Below are 19,234 nucleotides of genomic sequence, written 5' to 3'. Positions count from 1 at the left end.
TTTGAATTCTAGTTCTGCTACTTGCGTTCTGTGTGACCTTGGACAAGCCACTTCACTAGTCTGGACCTCAGTTTCCTCATCTGTAAAATGGGGATTCCTCATTATAATAATAATGGCATTTGTTAAGCGCTTACTATGTGCAGAGCACTGTTCTAAGCACTGGGGGGTGGGATACAAGGTGATCAGGTTGTCCCACGTGGGGCTCACAGTTTTAATCCCCATTTTACAGATAAGGTAACTGAGGCCCAGAGAAGTTAAGTGAGTTGCCAAGTCACACATCTGACAAGTGGCAGAGCCGGGATTAGAACCCATGACACCTGGCTCCCAAGCCCGTGCTCTTTCCACTGAGCCACGCTGCTTTGTTAGTACAGGGCTCTGCACACAGTGAGTGCTCAGTAAATACGATTGACTGACTAACTTGCCATTGCAGAGGGGAGGGTGAGTAAAGATCATGTTCTAAGGGGGCAGGGAAAACAGGTTATTTTATCCCCATTTTACAGATGTGGAAACTGAGGCCCAGAGTCACACAGCAGGTAAGCAACCGAGTCGGGATCAGAACCCAGGCATCCCTTCAAAGCCCTACTGAGGGCTCACCTCCTCCAGGAGGCCTTCCCAGACTGAGCCCCTTCCTCCTTCTCCCACTCCTCCCCTCCCCACACCACCTGTATATATGTATATATGTTTGTACAGATTTATTACTCTATTTATTTTATTTGTACATATGTATTCTATTTATTTTATTTTGTTAGTATGTTTTGTTTCATTCTCTGTCTCCCCCTCCTAGACTGTGAGCCCACTGTTGGGTAGGGACCATCTCTATATGTTGCCAGCTTGGACTTCCCAAGCGCTTAGTACAGTGCTCTGCACACAGTAAGCGTTCAATAAATACATACGATTGAATGAATGAATGAATGAATGAATAGAAGCTGGACAGGAACTCAATCACTGCACAGAAGAAGTGATGTGGCCTAGTGGATTCGAGTACTGGCTGTGCCACTTATCTGCTGCTGTGTGATCTTGGGCAAATCACTTCACTCCTCTGTGCCTCAGTTATCTCGTCCGTAAAATGGGGATTAAGACTGTGAATCCCACTGGACTGTGTCCAACCTGATTATCTTGTATCTAACCCCAGGGTTTAGTATTCATTCATTCATTCAATCGTGTTTATTGAGCACTTACTATGTGCAGAGCTCTGTACTAAGCGCTTGGGAAGTCCAAGTTGGCAACGTATAGAGACGGTCCCTACCCAACATGTCCTTCAAAAATAACTCCCCCAAATACTCTTAAACACTTAATGTTGTGTATAATAAATAGTACAGCCCCAGGCACGTCGTAAGCACTTAACAAATACCATTTAAAAAACTAATCGTTCTGAGACCCTTCCCAGAGGACCAGGGAAGAATGTGGGACGCCGGGAGGAAGAGGAGGAGCAAGGGATGATGAGTAAGACGCTTAGGAGAACAGACCGGTGGGCTACAAGGTGATGTGGTCTTCTGGAGCTGATATTTCTGGAAGGCTTTGAGATCTTCTAAAAAAAAGGTGAATCTGACGGTCTTGGGGAAAGAGCGTGGCCTTAGTGGAAAGAAAACGGGGCAGGGAGTCAGGAGACCTGGGTTCAAATCCCGGTTCGAATTCCGGCTCCGCCACATGTCTGCTGTGTGAACTTGGGCAAGTCACTTAACTTCTCAGAGCCTCAGTCCCCTTATCTGTAAAATGGGGATGAAGACTGTGAGCCCCACGTGGGACAACCTGATTACCTTGTAATAATAATAGTAATAATAATGACATTTGTTAAGCGCTTATTATGTGCAGAGCACTGTTCTAAGCGCTGTGGGGGGATACAAGCCTCCCCAGCGCTTAGAACAGTGCTTTGCACATAGTAAGCGCTTAACAAATGCCATCGTCATCATCATCACCTCTGCCAATTGCCTGCTGTGTGATGACTTCGGGCAAGTCACTTCTCTCTGTCCCACACCGACCTTCCGCCTCCGCCTCGTCTCTCGGTCCTGGACCTTCCCGGACGTCCGGTCTGTCCGCTGCTGAGACGTTGGGCAAGCCCGGGGCCCCCGTTGAGGATGGACGACTCGGTAGGCCGGGGTAGGTGGCCCCTTTGGTGTGCTCACGGAGGGCCCAGAGCGATCCTCGACCCGGCCCCAGTCTGCCTGACCGGGCAGCAGCTGGAAGCAGATGGGCCATCGGTCCGGGCCTCGCCGCTCCCTCTCCCAACTCGGCCGGAGGGGACCCCATCCTGGATGGGCCCGAGCCTCGGGGACGCCGGCTCTGGCGGGGGTTCAGCCCCAGGTGTGGCCTTCTGGGCCCCTGTTCCCCTCCCGGGGACGACCTCCTGCCAACCCCGGGTTGGCGGGGAGGGGGACGCATTGGTGTCCCCATCCTGCGTGCGCTGGACTGTTAATCGGAGGCTGGCAGCAGCCTGGGAAAGGCGGGAGGCCACACAGATTTCTGGGAGGTTTAGTCTGAGGCCACACCTCAGCCTGGGAAAGCCTTCTAGACTGTCAGCCCGCCGTTGGGTAGGGACCGTCTCTCTATGTTGCCAACTTGGACTTCCCAAGCGCTTAGTACACGGCAAGCACTCAATAAATACGATTGAATGGAGGCCGCACGGATTTCTGGGATGTCTAGTCAGAGGCGGGAGGCCCTCAGCCCGGGAAAAGGAGGGATGCTCGGATTTCTGGGATGTTTAGTCCGAAGTGGGAGCCCCACGGTCTGGGAAAGGGGAGGGCGCACAAATTTTGGGGAGATTTAGTCTGAGGCCGGAGCCCCACAGGCTGGGGAAGGTGGGGTCGCATGGATTTCTGAGAGGTCTAGTCTGAGGTGGGAGCCCCACAGGCTGGGAAAGTTGGGGCCACATGGATTTCTGGGAGATCTAGTCTGAAGCAGGAGCCCCACAGTCTGGGAAAGATGGGTCCACACGGATTCCTGGGAGGTCTAGTCTGAGGTGGGAGCCCCACAGTCTGGGAAAGATGGGGCCGCAGGATTTCTGGGAGGTCTAGTCCGAGGTGGGAGCCCCACAGACTGGGAAAGTTGGGGCCGCATGGATTTCTGGTAGGTCTAGTCTGAGGTGGGAGCCCCACAGACTGGGAAAGTTGGGGCCGCATGGATTTCTGGTAGGTCTAGTCTGAGGTGGGTGCCCCACAGACTGGGAAAATTGGGGCCGCATGGATTTCTGGTAGGTCTAGTCTGAGGTGGGAGCCCCACAGACTGGGAAAGATGGGGCCGCACGGATTCCTGGGAGGTCTAGTCTGAGGTGGGAGCCCCACAGTCTGGGAAAGATGGGGCCGCACGGATTCCTGGGAGGTCTAGTCTGAGTTGGGAACCCCAAAGTCTGGGAAAGATGGGGCCACACGGATTCTTGGGAGGTCTAGTCTGAGGTGGGAGCCCCACAGTCTGGGAAAGATGGGGCCGCACGGATTCCTGGGAGGTCTAGTCCGAAGTGGGAGCCCCACAGACTGGGAAAGATGGGGCTGCACGGATTCCTGGGAGGTCTAGTCTGAGGTGGGAGCCCCACAGACTGGGAAAGATGGGGCTGCACGGATTCCTGGGAGGTCTAGTCTGAGGTGGGAGCCCCACAGACTGGGAAAGATGGGGCCGCACGGATTCTTGGGAGGTCTAGTCTGAGGTGGGAGCCCCACAGACTGGGAAAGTTGGGGCCACATGGATTTCTGGGAGGTCTAGTCTGAGGTGGGAGCCCCACAGACTGGGAAAGTTGGGGCCGCACGGATTTCTGGGAGGTCTAGTCTGAGGTGGGAGCCCCACGGTCTGGGAAAGATGGGGCCGCACGGATTTCTGGGAGGTCTAGTCTGAGGTGGGAGCCCCACAGACTGGGAAAGATGGGGCCGCACAGATTCTTGGGAGGTCTAGTCTGAGGTGGGAGCCCCACAGACTGGGAAAGTTGGGGCCACACGGATTTCTGGGAGGTCTAGTCTGAAGTGGGAGCCCCGCAATCTGGGAAAGATGGGGCCGCATGGATTTCTGGGAGGTCTAGTCTGAGGTGGGAGCCCCACAGTCTGGGAAAGATGGGGCCGCACGGATTCCTGGGAGGTCTAGTCTGAGTTGGGAACCCCAAAGTCTGTGAAAGTTGGGGCCGCACGGATTCCTGGGAGGTCTAGTCTGAGGTGGGAACCCCACAGACTGGGAAAGATGGGGCTGCACGGATTCCTGGGAGGTATAGTCCGAAGTGGGAGCCCCACAGTCTGGGAAAGTTGGGGCTGCACGGATTCCTGGGAGGTCTAGTCTGAGGTGGGAGCCCCACAGACTGGGAAAGGCTGGGGGGGGGGGGGGGCCTCTTGGAATTCTAGGAAGGGATTGAGTGTGAGGTGAGCCCCCCAGTTTGGGAATGGGGGAGCCACTCAGACTTCTGGGAGGTGGTTGAGTCTGAGGCGGGAGCCCCGGGTGAACGCGGCCAAAAAAACCCTGGAAGACAATGAGCCCTTTATGTGAGCTCCCCTCCTCTCCCCTGCCGCCCCCGCCTCCCCCAGACTTTCCCCTTCCCAGCTGGCACCGTGCCCTCTTCCAGCTGCCCGGGAGAGAGGTGATCCCGCCGGGGTGAGGCCAGAAGCGCCCCGAGCTCCCACCCCAGAGGAGCTCCTTGTGTGCCTCCCAACCGTCTCCTTGTCGGCTGCTGTGATAATAATAATGATGGCATTTATTAAGCGCTTACTATGTGCAAAGCACTGTTCTAAGCGCTGGGGAGGTTACAAGGTGATCAGGTTGTCCCACGGGGGGCTCACAGTCTTAATCCCCATTTTACAGATGAGGTAACTAAGGCCCAGAGAAGTTAAGTGACTCGCCCAAAGTCACACAGCTGACAGTTGGCAGAGCCGGGATTTGAACCCATGACCTCTGACTCCAAAGCCCAGGCTCTTTCCACTGACCCATGCTGCTTCTCCTGAAGACAAATACCATCATCATCATCATCACACAGCCAAGATGGTAAGCTCCTTGTGGGCAGAAACCAAGGCTATCAACTCTATTGCATTGTCCTTTCTCAAGTGTTTAGTACAGTGCTCTGCATGCAATAGACTGTAAACTCCTTATGGGCAGGGATTGGGTCTATAAACTCTAATAATAGTAATACTAATAATTATGGTATTTGTTAGAGAAGCAGCGTGGCTCAGTGGAAAGAGCACGGGCTTTGGAGTCAGAAGTCATGGGTTCGAATCCAGGCTCCACCACATGTCTGCTCTATGACCTTGAGCAAGTCACTGTTACCTCATCTGTAAAATGGGGATTAAGACTGTGAACCCCACGTGGGACAACCTGATCACCTTGTATCCCCCAGCGCTTAGAACACTGCTTTGCACATAGTAAGCACTTAATAATAATGTTGGTATTTGTTAAGTGCTTACTATGTGCAAAGCACTGTTGTATTGTACATATTTATTACTCTATTTATTTATTTATTTTACTTGTACCTATCTATTCTATTTATTTTATTTTGTTAGTATGTTTGGTTTTGTTCTCTCTCCCCCTTCTAGACTGTGAGCCCACTGTTGGGTAGGGACTGTCTCTATATGTTGCCAGCTTGTATTTCCCAAGCGCTTAGTACAGTGCTCTGCACACAGTAAGCGCTCAATAAATACGATTGATTGATTGATTGATTGATTGATTCTAAGCGCTGGGGGGAATACAAGGTAATCAGGTTGTCCCACATGGGACACACGGTCTTCATCCCCATTTTACAGATGAGGCCACTGAGGCCCAGAGAAGTGAAGTGACTTGCCCATCGTCACCCAGCTGACAAGTGGTGGAGCTGGAATTTGAACCCAAGACCTCTGGCTCCAAAGCCCGGTCTCTTTCCACTGAGCCGTGCTGCTTAATAAATGTCATTAAAAGAAATAGGATGGTGATTATTAGTAATAAGAAAGCAGTGCGTGTCAAGACAAATAGCAACCGCAGGCCAGGAGCCAGCGTGAGAACTGCAGCCTTAGGGGGGAGACTGGGAAGAATAATAATAGTAATAACACTTGTTAAGTGCTTACTATGTGCTAAGCACTGTGGGAGAGACAAGTTAATCAGGTTGGACACAGTCGATTTCCCACCTGGGACTCACTGTCTTAATCCCCCTCTTCCCCCTCTCCATCCCCAACGCGTTACCTCCTTCCCCTCCCCACAGCACCTGGATATATGTATATATGTTTGTACGGATTTATTACTCTATTTTATTTGTACATATTTATTCTATTTATTCTATTTATTCTAGAGCTGGGGCTTTGGAGTCAGAAGTCATGGGTTCAAATCCCAGCTCCGCCACTTGTCAGCTGTGTGGCTTTGGGCAAGTCATGTAAAACTTCTCTGGGCCTCAGTTCCCTCATCTGGAAAATGGGGATTAAGTCTGTGAACCCCACGTGGGACAACTTGATTACGTTGTATCTACCCCAGCGCTTAGAATCAATCAATATCAATCAATCAATCAATCGTATTTATTGAGCACTTACTGTGTGCAGAGCACTGTACTAAGCGCTTGGGAAGTCCAAGTTGGCAACATATAGAGACAGTCCCTACTCAACAGTGGGCTCACAGTCTAAAAGGGGGAGACAGAGAACAAAACCAAACATACTAACAAAATAAAATAAATAGAACAGATATGTACAAGTAAAATAAATAAATAGAGTAATAAATATGTACAAACATATATACATATATACAGGTGCTGTGGTGCTTTGCACATAGTAAGCGCTTAATAAATGCCATCATTATTATTATTATTATTTATTTTACCCTGTTAATATGTTTTGTTTTGTTCTCTGTCTCCCCCTTCTAGACTGTGAGCCCGCTGTTGGGTAGGGACCGTCTCTATATGTTGCCAACTTGGACTTCCCAGGCGCTTAGTACAGTGCTCTGCACATAGTAAGCGCTCACTAAATACGATTGAATGAATGAATGAATTCCTGGAGGGGCCCCCTCCCAGCCCCACAGCACTTACGCCCATATCTATCTGTCATTTTATTTATTTATATTGATCTCTGTTTATTTGCATTGATGGCTCCCCCACCTCTAGACTGTTTGCGCCTTGTGGGCAGGGATTGTCGCTCTTCACTGCTGTATTGTGCTTTCCCAAGCGCTTAGTCCAGTGTTCTGCACCACAGTAAGTGCTTAATAAATGCAATTCAATCGTATTTCATTCAATTGAAGGAATGAGTGAATTCCAGGGCCAAGAGCTGCCCCCAATCCTACCAGCCCTCCCCCAATTTGCTAGGGAACACCCTGGTCGTTTGCTGTTTTGCGTTATCTTTTGATCCTGCGTTTCCCTGCCCTAAGAGCCCTTTCAACCTGAAAGGAAATAAGGGGTTATTTCAGTTCAGGGTGGGGGAAATAACAGCATTGCCTTCCCCAGCGACTAATCTGTGGGGCTCCAGTTTGGGAGTTTGAGCTGGATTTGAGGCCTGGAGGAAGATAAGAGCCTTGCAGAAGGGAGAGCCTTTTAAACCACCCGGGGAAGGCTGATTGATGTGCTAATCCCCCGTTTTAATGATCCAATAAAAAGCCAGTGAACTATCCGTCCCGTTACAACAGGATTGGGGACTCTGAATATTCACAGGACTGTTTATTTTTGTTTTGTTTTGTCTTGTTTCTTCCTTTCACTTCGCCCTTTCCCCCTTAAAATTGGAGCTCCAGGTAGAGATCTGCTGGAAATTCATTCAGTCGTATGGATTGAGCGCTTACCGTGTGCAGAGCACTGTACTGAGTGCTTGGGAGGGTACCACGCAACAATAAACAGACACATTCCCTGCCCATAACGAGCTAGAGGGGAATGGGAGAGAATAAGGAGGGGCCTTCCCTGTCTAAACCCCACCTTTCCTCATCTGCCACTCAATCAATCAATCAATCAATCGTATTTATTGAGCGCTTACTGTGTGCAGAGCACTGTACTAAGCGCTTGGGAAGTCCAAGTTCGCAACATATAGAGACAGTCCCTTCCCAACAGTGGGCTCACAGTCTAAAAGGGAGAGACAGAGCACAAAACCAAACATACTAACAAAATAAAATAAATAGAATAGATATGTACAAGTAAAATAAATGGAGTAATAAATATGTACAAACATATATACATATATACAGGTGCTGTGGGGAAGGGAAGGAGGTAAGATGGGGGGATGGAGAGGGGGACGAGGGGGAGAGGAATGAAGGGGCTCAGTCTGGGAAGGCCTCCTGGAGGAGGTGTGCGTCGCCCTGACTCGCTTCCCCCCCTTCCCAGCCCCAAAGCATTATATGCATATCTGTCATTTTATTTATTTGTATTGATGCCTGTCTCCCCCGCTGTAGACTGTAAGCTAGTTGTGGGCAGGGAATGTCACTGGTTATTGTTGTAAGCACACAGTAAGCGCTCAGTAAATGTGATTGAATGAATGAATATGCACATAAGCGCTGTGGGGCTAGGGATGGGGTGAGTATCAGATCAACCAGTTGTATGTATTGAGCGCTTACTGTGTGCAGAGCACTTAAGGGGTACAGATCTGAGTGTATAAAAGAAATAGAAGGAAGGGCAAATGACCGAAATTAGGGGTTGGTCAGGGAAGGCCTCTCGGAGGAGGTGGCATTTTAGTAGGGCTTTGGAAGTGGAGAGGGAGGTGGTCCTTCGGATTTGAAGGGGAGACGGGAGTTGCACGCTAGAGTGGATGTGGGCAGAGTTGGCGGTGAATCAGACGAGATCAAAAAATGGGGAGTAGGAGGGTGGTAGAAGAGCGAACCGGATGGGCTGGGTTATAGCAAGAAATCGGTGAGGTGCTGTAATAGCAGCATGGCTCAGTGCTCTGCACACAGTAAGCGCTCAATAAATACGATTGAATGAATGAATGAATTTAGCTTTAATTCTATTTGTTCCGACAACTTGACACCCGTCCACATGTGTGTTTTGTTGTCAGTCTCCCCCTTCTAGACTGTGAGCCCGTCGTTGGGTAGGGATCATCTCTCTATGTTGCCAACTTGTACTTCCCAAGCGCTTAGTACAGTGCTCTGCACACAGTAAGCACTCAATAAATACGATTGAATGAATGCAAGAGCAAGGGCTTTGGAGTCAGAGGTCATGGGTTCAAATCCCACCTCCGCCACATGTCAGCTGTGTGACTTTGAGCAAGTCACTTAACTTCTCTGGGCCCCAGTTACCTCATCTGTAAAATGGAGATGAAGACTGTGAGCCCCACGTGGGACAACCTGATCAATCAATCAATCGTATTTATTGAACGCTTACTGTGTGCAGAGCACTGTACTAAGTGCTTGGGAAGTACAAGTTGGCAACATATAGAGACAGTCCCTACCCAACAGGGGGCTCACGGTCTAGAAGGGGGAGACAGAGAACAAAACCAAACATATTAACAAAATAAAATAAATAGAATAGATATGTACAAGTAAAATAAATAAATAGAGTAATAAATATGTACAAACATATATCCATATATACAGGTGCTGTGGGGAAGGGAAGGAGGTAAGACGGAGGGGATGGAAAGGCAGATGAGGGGGAGAGGAAGGAGGGGGCTCAGTCTGGGAAGGCCTCCTGGAGGAGGTGAGCTCTCAGTAGGGCCAAATGGTCACCTTGTACCCTCCCCAGCGCTTAGAACAGTGCTTTGCACATAGTAAGTGCTTAACAAATGGACAACCTGATCACCTTGTAACCTTCCCAAGTGCTTAGTCCAGTGCTCTGCACACAGTAAGTGCTCAATAAATACGATTGAATGAATGAATGAATGAATGTTGGGTAGGGACCGTCTCTCTATGTTGCCAACCTGTACTTCCCAAGCGCTTAGTCCAGTGCTCTGCAAACAGTAAGCGCTCAATAAATACGATTGAATGAATGAACGAGGGAGAAGCAGCGTGGCTTAGTGGATAGAGCCCGGGCCTCGGAGTCAGAAGGTCGTGGGTTCTAATCCCGGCCCCGCCACTCCGTCTGCTGCCTCAGTTCCCCCCTCCGGGGATTGAGACTGCCAGCCCCACCTGGGACAGGGACTGTGTCCAACCCCATTTACCTGTATCCACCCCAGCGCTCAGTACAGTGCCTGGCACAAAGTCAGTGCTTAACAAATACCACAAACAGTATTATCATTATTATTCCCACGCCAAACACTCCTTCCTTGCTTCCTCTCTCCCCCCTGACGGGCCCAGGGGTCACTTCCCTCGCCCTCCTTTCTCCTGCCACCCCCGTGTCCCTCCTACTACGTCCTTCCTCCTCTTGGGATGGCCCGGTGCTCCAGGTGAGTGAGCCGATGGGAAAATTATGAGGATGAGTCAGAAGGGAGACGAAGGTGGTGACTTAGCCCCTGGATCTCCAAGGAGGAGAAGAGGCCGGGCTGGGCCAGGACTTTCCCACACTTTTCAGAAGGTGTGTTTTTGTCCCCAAGGGTTCTGCTGGCATTAACCCCAGAGAGGCCGGGAGGCGAGGCCCGCTCCTCTCTGAGGCCCACGTCATCCCCCGGGCCTGGAATGCCCTCCCTCTGCCCATCCGCCAAGCTAGCTCTCTTCCTCCCTTCAAGGCCCTACTGAGAGCTCACCTCCTCCAGGAGGCCTTCCCAGACTGAGCCCCTTCCTTCCTCTCCCCCTCGTCCCCCTCTCCATCCCCCCCATCTTACCTCCTTCCCTTCCCCACAGCACCTGTTTATATGTATATATATTTGTACATATTTATTACTCTATTTATTTTACTTGTACATATCTATTCTATTTATTTTATTTTGTTAGTATGTTTGGTTTTGTTCTCTGTCTCCCCCTTTTAGACTGTGAGCCCACTGTTGGGTAGGGACTGTCTCTATATGTTGCCAATTTGTACTTCCCAAGCGCTTAGTACAGTGCTCTGCACACAGTAAGCGCTCAATAAATACGATTGATGATGATGATGATGAGGCCTTCCATCTAGGCTCAGGCCGGGAATGGGGTGGGAAACCATCATCGGTCCCCAACTCCCAAAAAAACATGGCTACGGGTGCCAGAATCTCATCACCGCCCCCATCACCCCCTCAATCCCTGTGACTAGCAGTGTGGTTCAGAGAAGCAGTGTGGTTCAGTGGCCAGAGCCCGGGCTTTCGAGTCATCATCATCGTCATCATCAATCGTATTTATTGAGCGCTTACTATGTGCAGAGCACTGTACTAAGCACTTGGGAAGTACAAATTGGCAACATATAGAGACAGTCCCTGCCCAACAGTGGGCTCACAGTCTAAAAGGGGGAGACAGAGAACAAAACCAAACATACTAACAAAATAAAATAAATAGAATAGATATGTACAAGTAAAATAAATAAATAAATAAATAGAGTAATAAATATGTACAAAAATATATACATATATACAGGTGCTGTGGGGAAGGGAAGGAGGTAGGATGGGGGGATGGAGAGGGGGACGAGGGGGAGAGGAAGGAAGGGGCTCAGTGTGGGAAGGCCTCCTGGAGGAGGTGAGCTCTCAGTAGGGCCTTGAAGGGAGGAAGAGAGCTAGCTTGGTGACGTCAGGGGTTCGAATTCCGCCTCCACCGCTTGTCAGCTGTGTGATGTTGGGCAAGTCACTTCCCTTCTCTGGGCCTCAGTTCCATCTGTAAAATGGGGATGAAGACTAAGCCCCGCGGGGGGCAACCTGAGCACCTTGTAACCGCCCAGCACTTAGAACAGGGCTTAGCACGTAGTAAGCGCTTAATAAATGTCATTATTATTATCTTTTAGACTGTGAGCCCACTGTTGGGTAGGGACTGTCTCTATATGTTGCCAACTTGTACTTCCCAAGCACTTAGTACAGTGCTCTGCACACAGTAAGCGCTCAATAAATACGATTGATTGACTGATTGATTGACTAACCCAAGGTCAGCCACCAGAAAAGTGCTCTGCACATAGTACGCGCTCAATAAACACGATTGATGGATCTCGGATAATAATAATGATAGCATTTATTAAGCGCTTACTATGTGCAAAGCCCTGTTCTAAGCGCTGGGGGGGTTACAAGGTGATCAGGTTGTCCCACGGGGGGCTCCCAGTCTTCATCCCCATTTTACAGATGAGGGAACTGAGGCCCAGAGAAGTGAAGTGACTTGCCCAAAGTCACCCAGCTGACAGTTGGCGGAGCCGGGATTCGAACCCATGACCTCTGACTCCAAAGCCCGGGCTCTTTCCACTAAGCCACGCTGGATTAGGGTGTATATGTGTGGTTAGTATTTGTTAAGTGCTTACTACGTGCCAGGTACCGTACGAAGCACCAGGGCAGATCCAAGCTAAGGAGGTTGGGCCCAGTCCCCGTCCCACAAGAAGCAGCATGGCTCAGTGGAAAAGAGCCCGGGCTTTGGAGTCAGAGATCATGGGTTCAAATCCCGGCCCCGCCATTTGTCAGCTGGGTGACTTTGGGCAAGTCACTTCACTTCGCCTGGCCTAGTGGCTAGAGCCTGGGCCTGGAGTCAGAAGGACCTGGGTTCTAATCCCATCTCCACCACATCAATCAATCAATCGTATTTATTGAGCACTTACTGTGTGCAGAGCACTGGACTAAGCGCTTGGGAAGTCCAAGTTGGCAACATATAGAAACAGTCCCTACCCAACAGTGGGCTCACAGTCTAGAAGGGGGAGACAGAGAACAAAACCAAACATATTAACAAAATAAAATAAATAGAATAGATATGTACAAGTAAAATAAATAAATAAATAGAGTAATAAATATGTACAAACATATCCATATATACAGGTGCTGTGGGGAAGGGAAGGAGGTAAGACGGGGGGATAGAGAGGGGGGGCGAGGGGGGAGAGGAAGGAGGGGGCTCAGTCTGGGAATTATAATAATAATAATAGCACCACATGTCTGCTGTGTGACCTCGTGCCAGTCATTTCATTTCTCTAGGCCTCAGTTTCCCCATCTGTCGAATGGGGATGAAGCGTGTGAGCCCTATATGGGGCAGGGACTGTGTCCAACCTGATGACCTTGGATCTACCCCAGGGCCAAGAACAGCGCCTGGCACATAGTGAGCGCTTAATAAGTACCCTAAATACCAATCAATCAATCAGTCGTACTTATTGAGCGCTTCCTGTGTGCAGAGCGCTTGGGAAGTACAAGTCGGACCATCAGAGAAGCAGCGTGGCTCAGTGGAAAGAGCCTGGGATTTGGAGCCAGGGGTCGTGGGTTCAGATCCCGGCTCCGCCAATTGTCAGCTGGGTGACTTTGGGCAAGTCACTTAAGTCCTCTGGGCCTCAGTTACCTCATCTGGAAAATGGGGATTATGACTGTGAGCCCCCCGTGGGACGACCTGATCACCTTGTAACCTCCCCAGCATTTAGAACAGTGCTTTGCACATAGTAAGTGCCTAATAAATGCTATCCCAGCTCCACCAATTGTCAGCTGTGTGACTTTGGGCAACTCACTTAACTTCTCTGTGCCTCAGTTATCTCATCTGTAAAATGGGGATTGACTGTGAGCCCCCTGTGGGAAAACCTGATCACCTTGTAACCTCCCCAGTGCTTAGAACAGTGCTTTGCACATAGTAAGCCCTTAATAAATGTCATTATTATTATTATTATCATTATTATTGTTTATTATCATCAGCGGCCGGGAGTTCAAGCCGAAAGGAGAAGGGCCTCGAATGGGGAAAACCCGCCCGTCCAGCTCCCGATAGGGATCACGGCGGGCGGCAGGCCCGGGCCTGGGTCGCCCCAGCCGCCCCCACCTCCGGCGTCCCCGGAACCCGGCGTTTTTCCCACTCAGGGCCGAGAGCCGTGTGGCCGTGGGAAAACCGGGGCCTCGGGTTCCCGAGGGGCGGGGATGGGCCGGGAGCCATTTCCCAACAGGCCCGGAGAAGCCCGTCTGGGGTGGACTGGTGAGTCAGTGGGAGCTGGCATCCGTGGCTGCCAGAGGCAGGAAGAGACCCCGCCTTCTCAGGGGGCTGCCTCTCAATCAATCAGTCAATCAATCGTATTTTTTGAGCGCTTACTGTGTGCAGAGCGCTGTACTAAGCGCTTGGGAAGTCCAAGTTGGCAACATATAGAGACAGTCCCCACCCAACAGTGGGCTCACAGTCTAAAAGCCCCCTCACCTCCCATCCCGGTTGCAACCGGCGCGGCCTCATAATCACGATAATAATTATAGTTCTCGTTAAGCGCCGACTATAAGCCAAGCACTGTTCTGCCAGGTTGGACTCAGTCCCTGTCCCCCGTGGAGTTCGCACTCTTATCCCCACTGTACGGATGTGCCCGGAGAAGTGAAGTGACTTTCATTCGTTCATTCATTCAGTCGTATTTATTGAGCGCTTACTGTGTGCGGAGCACTGGACTAAGCACTAGGGAAGGACAAGTTGGCAACAGGTAGAGACGTTCCCTACCCGACAACGGGCTCACGGTCTAGACTTGCCCAGGGTCACTCAGCAGACGTGTGGCGGAGCCAGGATGAGAATCCAGGGCCTTCTGATTCCCAAGCCTGGGCTCTAGCCAGTAATAACCTAAGCTATTATTTATTTGTTTGTTTGTTTGCTTGTTTGTTTATTTATTTATTTAAATAAATAAATCAGGCAGTGCACACAGTAAGCGCTCAATAAATACGATTGATTGATTGATTGATTGAATGAACGAAAGGATGAAGGAAATACCATCCCAGAGAGCGTCTCCTGTGCGGCCGTCTTCCCGTCACCACGGCTCCCGGTGCCCACCTCCAATCCCGCTCATCCTCTCCGCTTCTCTTTCTTCTAGGCGTGCAACTGTGATGAGTACCTGAAGATCTCCAGGGAGAAGATGAGGCAACTGATGAAGCTCAGCGGCCACGGAGCCGAGGAAAACGGGCCGGGAAAATCCGCCCGGCCCCAGGTGGGCCGCGGAAACCATCTGGGGACTCCGTGTCCACCACCGGGTGAGCCAACCTAGCCACTTCGGCTGACGCGAGGGTCCGGGGGCTGGGTTGGGGTCTGATTTATAACAATAATAATAATAATAATGGTATTTGTTAAGTGCTTACTATGTGCCAGGCACTGTACTAAGCCCTGGGGCAAATAATAATAATAATAACGGCATTTATTAAGTGCTTACTACGTGCAAAGCACCGTTCTAAGTGCTGGGGAGGTTACAAGGTGATCAGGTTGTCCCACGGTGGGGGCTCACAGTCTTCATCCCCGTTTTCCAGATGAGGGAACTGAGGCACAGAGAAGTGAAGTGATTTGCCCAAAGTCACCCAACTGACAACTGGCAGAGCCGGGATTTGAACCCGTGACCTCTGATACCAAAGCCCGGGCTCTTTTTCACGGAGCCACGCTGCTTCTCTAAGTAAATCCGGTTGGACACAGTCCCTGTCCCATGTGGAGTAGCGTGGCTCGGTGGGAAAGAGCACGGGCTTTGGAGTCAGAGGTCATGGGTTCAAATCCCGGCTCTGCCAATTAGCTGTGTGACTTTGGGCAAGTCACTTAACTTCTCTGGGCCTCAGTTCCCTCATCTGTAAAATGGGGATGAAGACTGTGAGCCCCCGCGTGGGACAACCTGATCATCTTGTAACCTCTCCAGCGCTTAGAACAGAGCTTTGCACATAGTAAGTGCTTAATAAATGCCATTATTATTATATGAAAGTAAGATATGAGAGTAAGAGCCGTGGGGCTGAGAACAAGCGCTTAACAAATACCCTTTAAAAGTTAAGAAGTCGCCACTTGGGCTATGGCCAGGTCTGTACGGGTCAGGCATTATTTGGGAAGATTCATTTCCGCGACACAGTCCCGTTGGGGAGTCAGATTTTCCCAGGGCAGACCCGGGGTGTGAAGCAGTAGCAGAACGTGGATCTTGTAGCAAGACCAGAACATTGGAAGTCCCATCCCGCTGGATCGACAGACCCGGATTGTCTTTGTCCAGAAACGCTCTGGGCATGTTACTCCCCTCCTCAGAAATCTCCAGTGGCTACCAATCAATCTGCGCATCAGGCAGAAACTCCTCACCCTGGGCTTCAAGGCCGTCCATCACCTCGCCCCCTCCTACCTCACTTCCCTTCTCTCCTTCTCCAGCCCAGCCCGCACCCTCCGCTCCTCTGCCGCTAATCTCCTCAGCGTGCCTCGTTCTCGCCTGTCCCGCCATCGACCCCCGGCCCACGTCCTCCCCCGGGCCTGGAATGCCCTCCCTCTGCCCATCCGCCAAGCTAGCTCTCTTCCTCCCTTCAAGGCCCTACTGAGAGCTCACCTCCTCCAAGAAGCCTTCCCAGATTGAGCCCCCACCTTCCTCTCCCCCTCTCCATCCCCCTCATCTTACCTCCTTCCCTTCCCCACAGCACCTGTATATATGTATATATGTTTGTACATATTTATTACTCTATTTATTTTACTTGTACATATCTATTCTATTTATTTTATTTTGTTAGTATGTTTGGTTTTGTTCTCTGTCTCCCCCTTTTAGACTGTGAGCCCACTGTTGGGTAGGGACTGTCTCTATATGTTGCCAACTTGTACTTCCCAAGCGCTTAGTACAGTGCTCTGCACACAGTAAGTGCTCAATAAATACGATTGATTGATTGATTGACAGAGGGGCCAGCCCAGCTTCAGACACTTCTGCCACCTTTGCCAGCCACCGTGCCTCCCTGTCTCGTTTTTCCACTCCATATCCCGGCCCACTGGCCCCTCTCCCACCCTGAGGGAACCTCAGGCCTGTTCCCACAGTTCCGGGAAGGTTCCTCTCCCCCTCGTCCCCATCTCCATCCCCGCCCCTTACCTCCTTCCCTTCCCCACAGCACCTGTATATATGTATATATGTTTGTACATATTTATTACTCTATTTATTTTACTTGTACATATCTATTCTATTTATTTTATTTTGTTAGTATGTTTGGTTTTGTTCTCTGTCTCCCCCCTTCTAGACTGTGAGCCCACTGTTGGGTAGGGACCGTCTCTATGTGTTGCCAACTTGGACTTCCCAAGCGCTTAGTCCAGTGCTCTGCACACAGTAAGCGCTCAATAAATACAATTGATTGAATGATTGATTGATTCTCTGAGCCTCAGTTACTGCATTGTGCCCTCCCAAGCTTTTAGTCCAGTGCTCCGCACGCGGTAAGCGCTCGGAACATACCATTGATTCTAGACTGTGAGCCCACTGTTGGGTAGGGACCGTCTCTATGTGTTGCCAACTTGGACTCCCCAAGCGCTTAGTCCAGTGCTCTGCACACAGTAAGCGCTCAATAAATACGACTGATTGATTGATTGATTGATTGATAGACGAGATCGGGGCCCAGTGAGGAAATGGGAGCTAGAGGAGCAGAGTGTGCGGGCCGGGCCGGAGGAGGAGATCAGCGAGGCGAGGAAGGAGGGGGCGAGTCGATTGAGTGCCGATGGAGAATCCGTCTGGGAAGCATCCGTATCTCCCGGCGTTGGCCCGTTGGCAAGCTCAGAAATCCGACAGGCGATTCCTCTCCCGATTGAAGGCCCGTCTCCTTCCCTGACTAAGCCCCCCTTTCCTCTTCTCCCACTCCCTTCTGCGTCACCCTGACTCACTCCCTTTATTCATCCCCCCCTCCCAGCCCCACACCACTTAGGTCCCCCTCCATCATTTCTTTCTTTCTGTTAACGTCCGTCTCCCCCTCTAAACCGGCAGATTGTTGTGGGCAGGGAATGTGTCCGTTTAGTGTTACAGCGTCCTCTCCCAAGCGCTTAGTCCAGTGCCCTGCACACCGTAAGCGCTCAATAAATACGATTGAATGAGTGAATGAAGCAGGCTCAGGGAGCCTGGGAGTTTTTTTTTTTCGACTTGTCATCTGTTGGTTTAATGTAATCAGGCCGACCTCTGGCTCTGTGCTCTGCCTTAGTCACCCGACGTGGCTTGGACCCAAGGAGCTGAGAAATCACCTGTCTCAGGTGTGGCGACAGAGCGGGTGAAAGGAGGGAGAGGACCCCCATTCTGAAACTCACCTTTCCGCTCCCTCTCCGTGCCGGAAAAATTCTGCAACGCTGATGACGCATGGCCCCTTGTCCGCCGGGTGACCGTGAGAAAGTCCCTTCCCTTCTCGGGGCCTCGGTTATCTCGTCTGTACAATGGGGGTTGAGCCGCCGAGCCCCGCGTGGGCCAGGGACCGAGTCCACCCCGATTTGCTTGTATCCACCCCGGCGCCCAGGACAGTGCCCGGCACGTAGTAAGCGCTTAACCAAAACCAAAGTTATTATTGTTAGTAATGAGAAGCGGCGGGGCTCAGTGGAAAGAGCCCGGGCTTGGGAGTCAGAGGTCGTGGGTTCTAATCCCGACTCTGCCACATAGCTGTGCAACCTCGGGCGAGTCACTTAACTTCTCTGAGCCTCAGTTCCCTCATCTGTAAAGTGGGGATGAAGACTGTGAGCCCCCCCTGGGACAACCTGATGACCTTGTATCCACCCCAGTGCTTAGAACAGTGCTTGGCACATAGTAAGCGCTTAACAAATACCAAAATTATCCTTATTATTATTATTACCCCAGTGCTTAGAACAGTGCTTGGCACATAGTAAGCGCTTAACAAATACCAAAATTATTATTATTATTACCCCAGTGCTTGGCACATAGTAAGCGCTTAACAAATACCAAAATTATCTTTATTATCATTATTACCCCAGTGCTTGGCACATAGTAAGCGCTTAACAAATACCAAAATTATCTTTATTATTATTATTACCCCAGTGCTTGGCACATAGTAAGCGCTTAACAAATACCAAAATTATCTTTATTATTATTACCCCAGTGCTTAGAACAGTGCTTGGCACATAGTAAGCGCTTAACAAATAACAACATTATTATTGTTATCATTATTATTTTGGCACATAGTAAGCGCTTAACAACAACATTATTATTATTATTATCATTATTATGATTATTATTACAAGCCAATCAGGTTGGGTACAGTCCCCGTCCCACATGGGGCTCGCACTCTTCAGCCCCATTTTTACAGATGAGGGAAAGTGAAGTGACTTGCCCAAGGTCACCCAGCAGACATGTGGCGGAGCCGGGATTAGAACCCAGCTCCTTCCGACTCCCAGACGACGGCTCTCTCCGCTAGGCCACACTGTCCCACCACCCAGTCTCCCTGGCTTCCCTGTATTTGAGCCTTTTTAGGGTCCTCGACCCGATTGTCATCTCCCCTCCCGGCGAGCAGATGGGAGATAAATATTACCAAATTGTGTCGTACACTTTATTTTCAGGGAGGCGGCGGGGCTGGGGGGGCGGGAACGACGGCTCAAATAACAGCCAGATTAATCCACCACTCTGGAAAACTGGTTTTACTGGCCAGATTAGTCAGGCTACATGGTAACAGCCCTGGGCTGTGGGCTGGGCCACTCGCACTAGAATTTA

The 19,234-nt window shown here is 50.5% G+C and overlaps 1 protein-coding gene across 2 annotated transcripts in view; it reads left to right on the top strand.

The window, feature by feature from the left end:
* The window catches only part of EXD3 (exonuclease 3'-5' domain containing 3), a 263,251-nt gene that overhangs the window by 229,693 nt on the left and 14,324 nt on the right, over nt 1-19,234 (top strand). For both annotated transcript variants that reach the window (XM_038767867.1, XM_038767866.1), the window contains one exon: nt 14,654-14,810. In XM_038767867.1, the coding sequence (XP_038623795.1) occupies nt 14,654-14,810 (157 nt within the window). The remainder of the gene's footprint in view (nt 1-14,653; nt 14,811-19,234) is intronic.

The sequence above is a fragment of the Tachyglossus aculeatus genome, chromosome 27, assembly GCF_015852505.1.
Source record: "Tachyglossus aculeatus isolate mTacAcu1 chromosome 27, mTacAcu1.pri, whole genome shotgun sequence".
NCBI lineage: Eukaryota > Metazoa > Chordata > Mammalia > Monotremata > Tachyglossidae > Tachyglossus > Tachyglossus aculeatus.
This window is presented reverse-complemented; position numbering and strand designations above follow the sequence as displayed.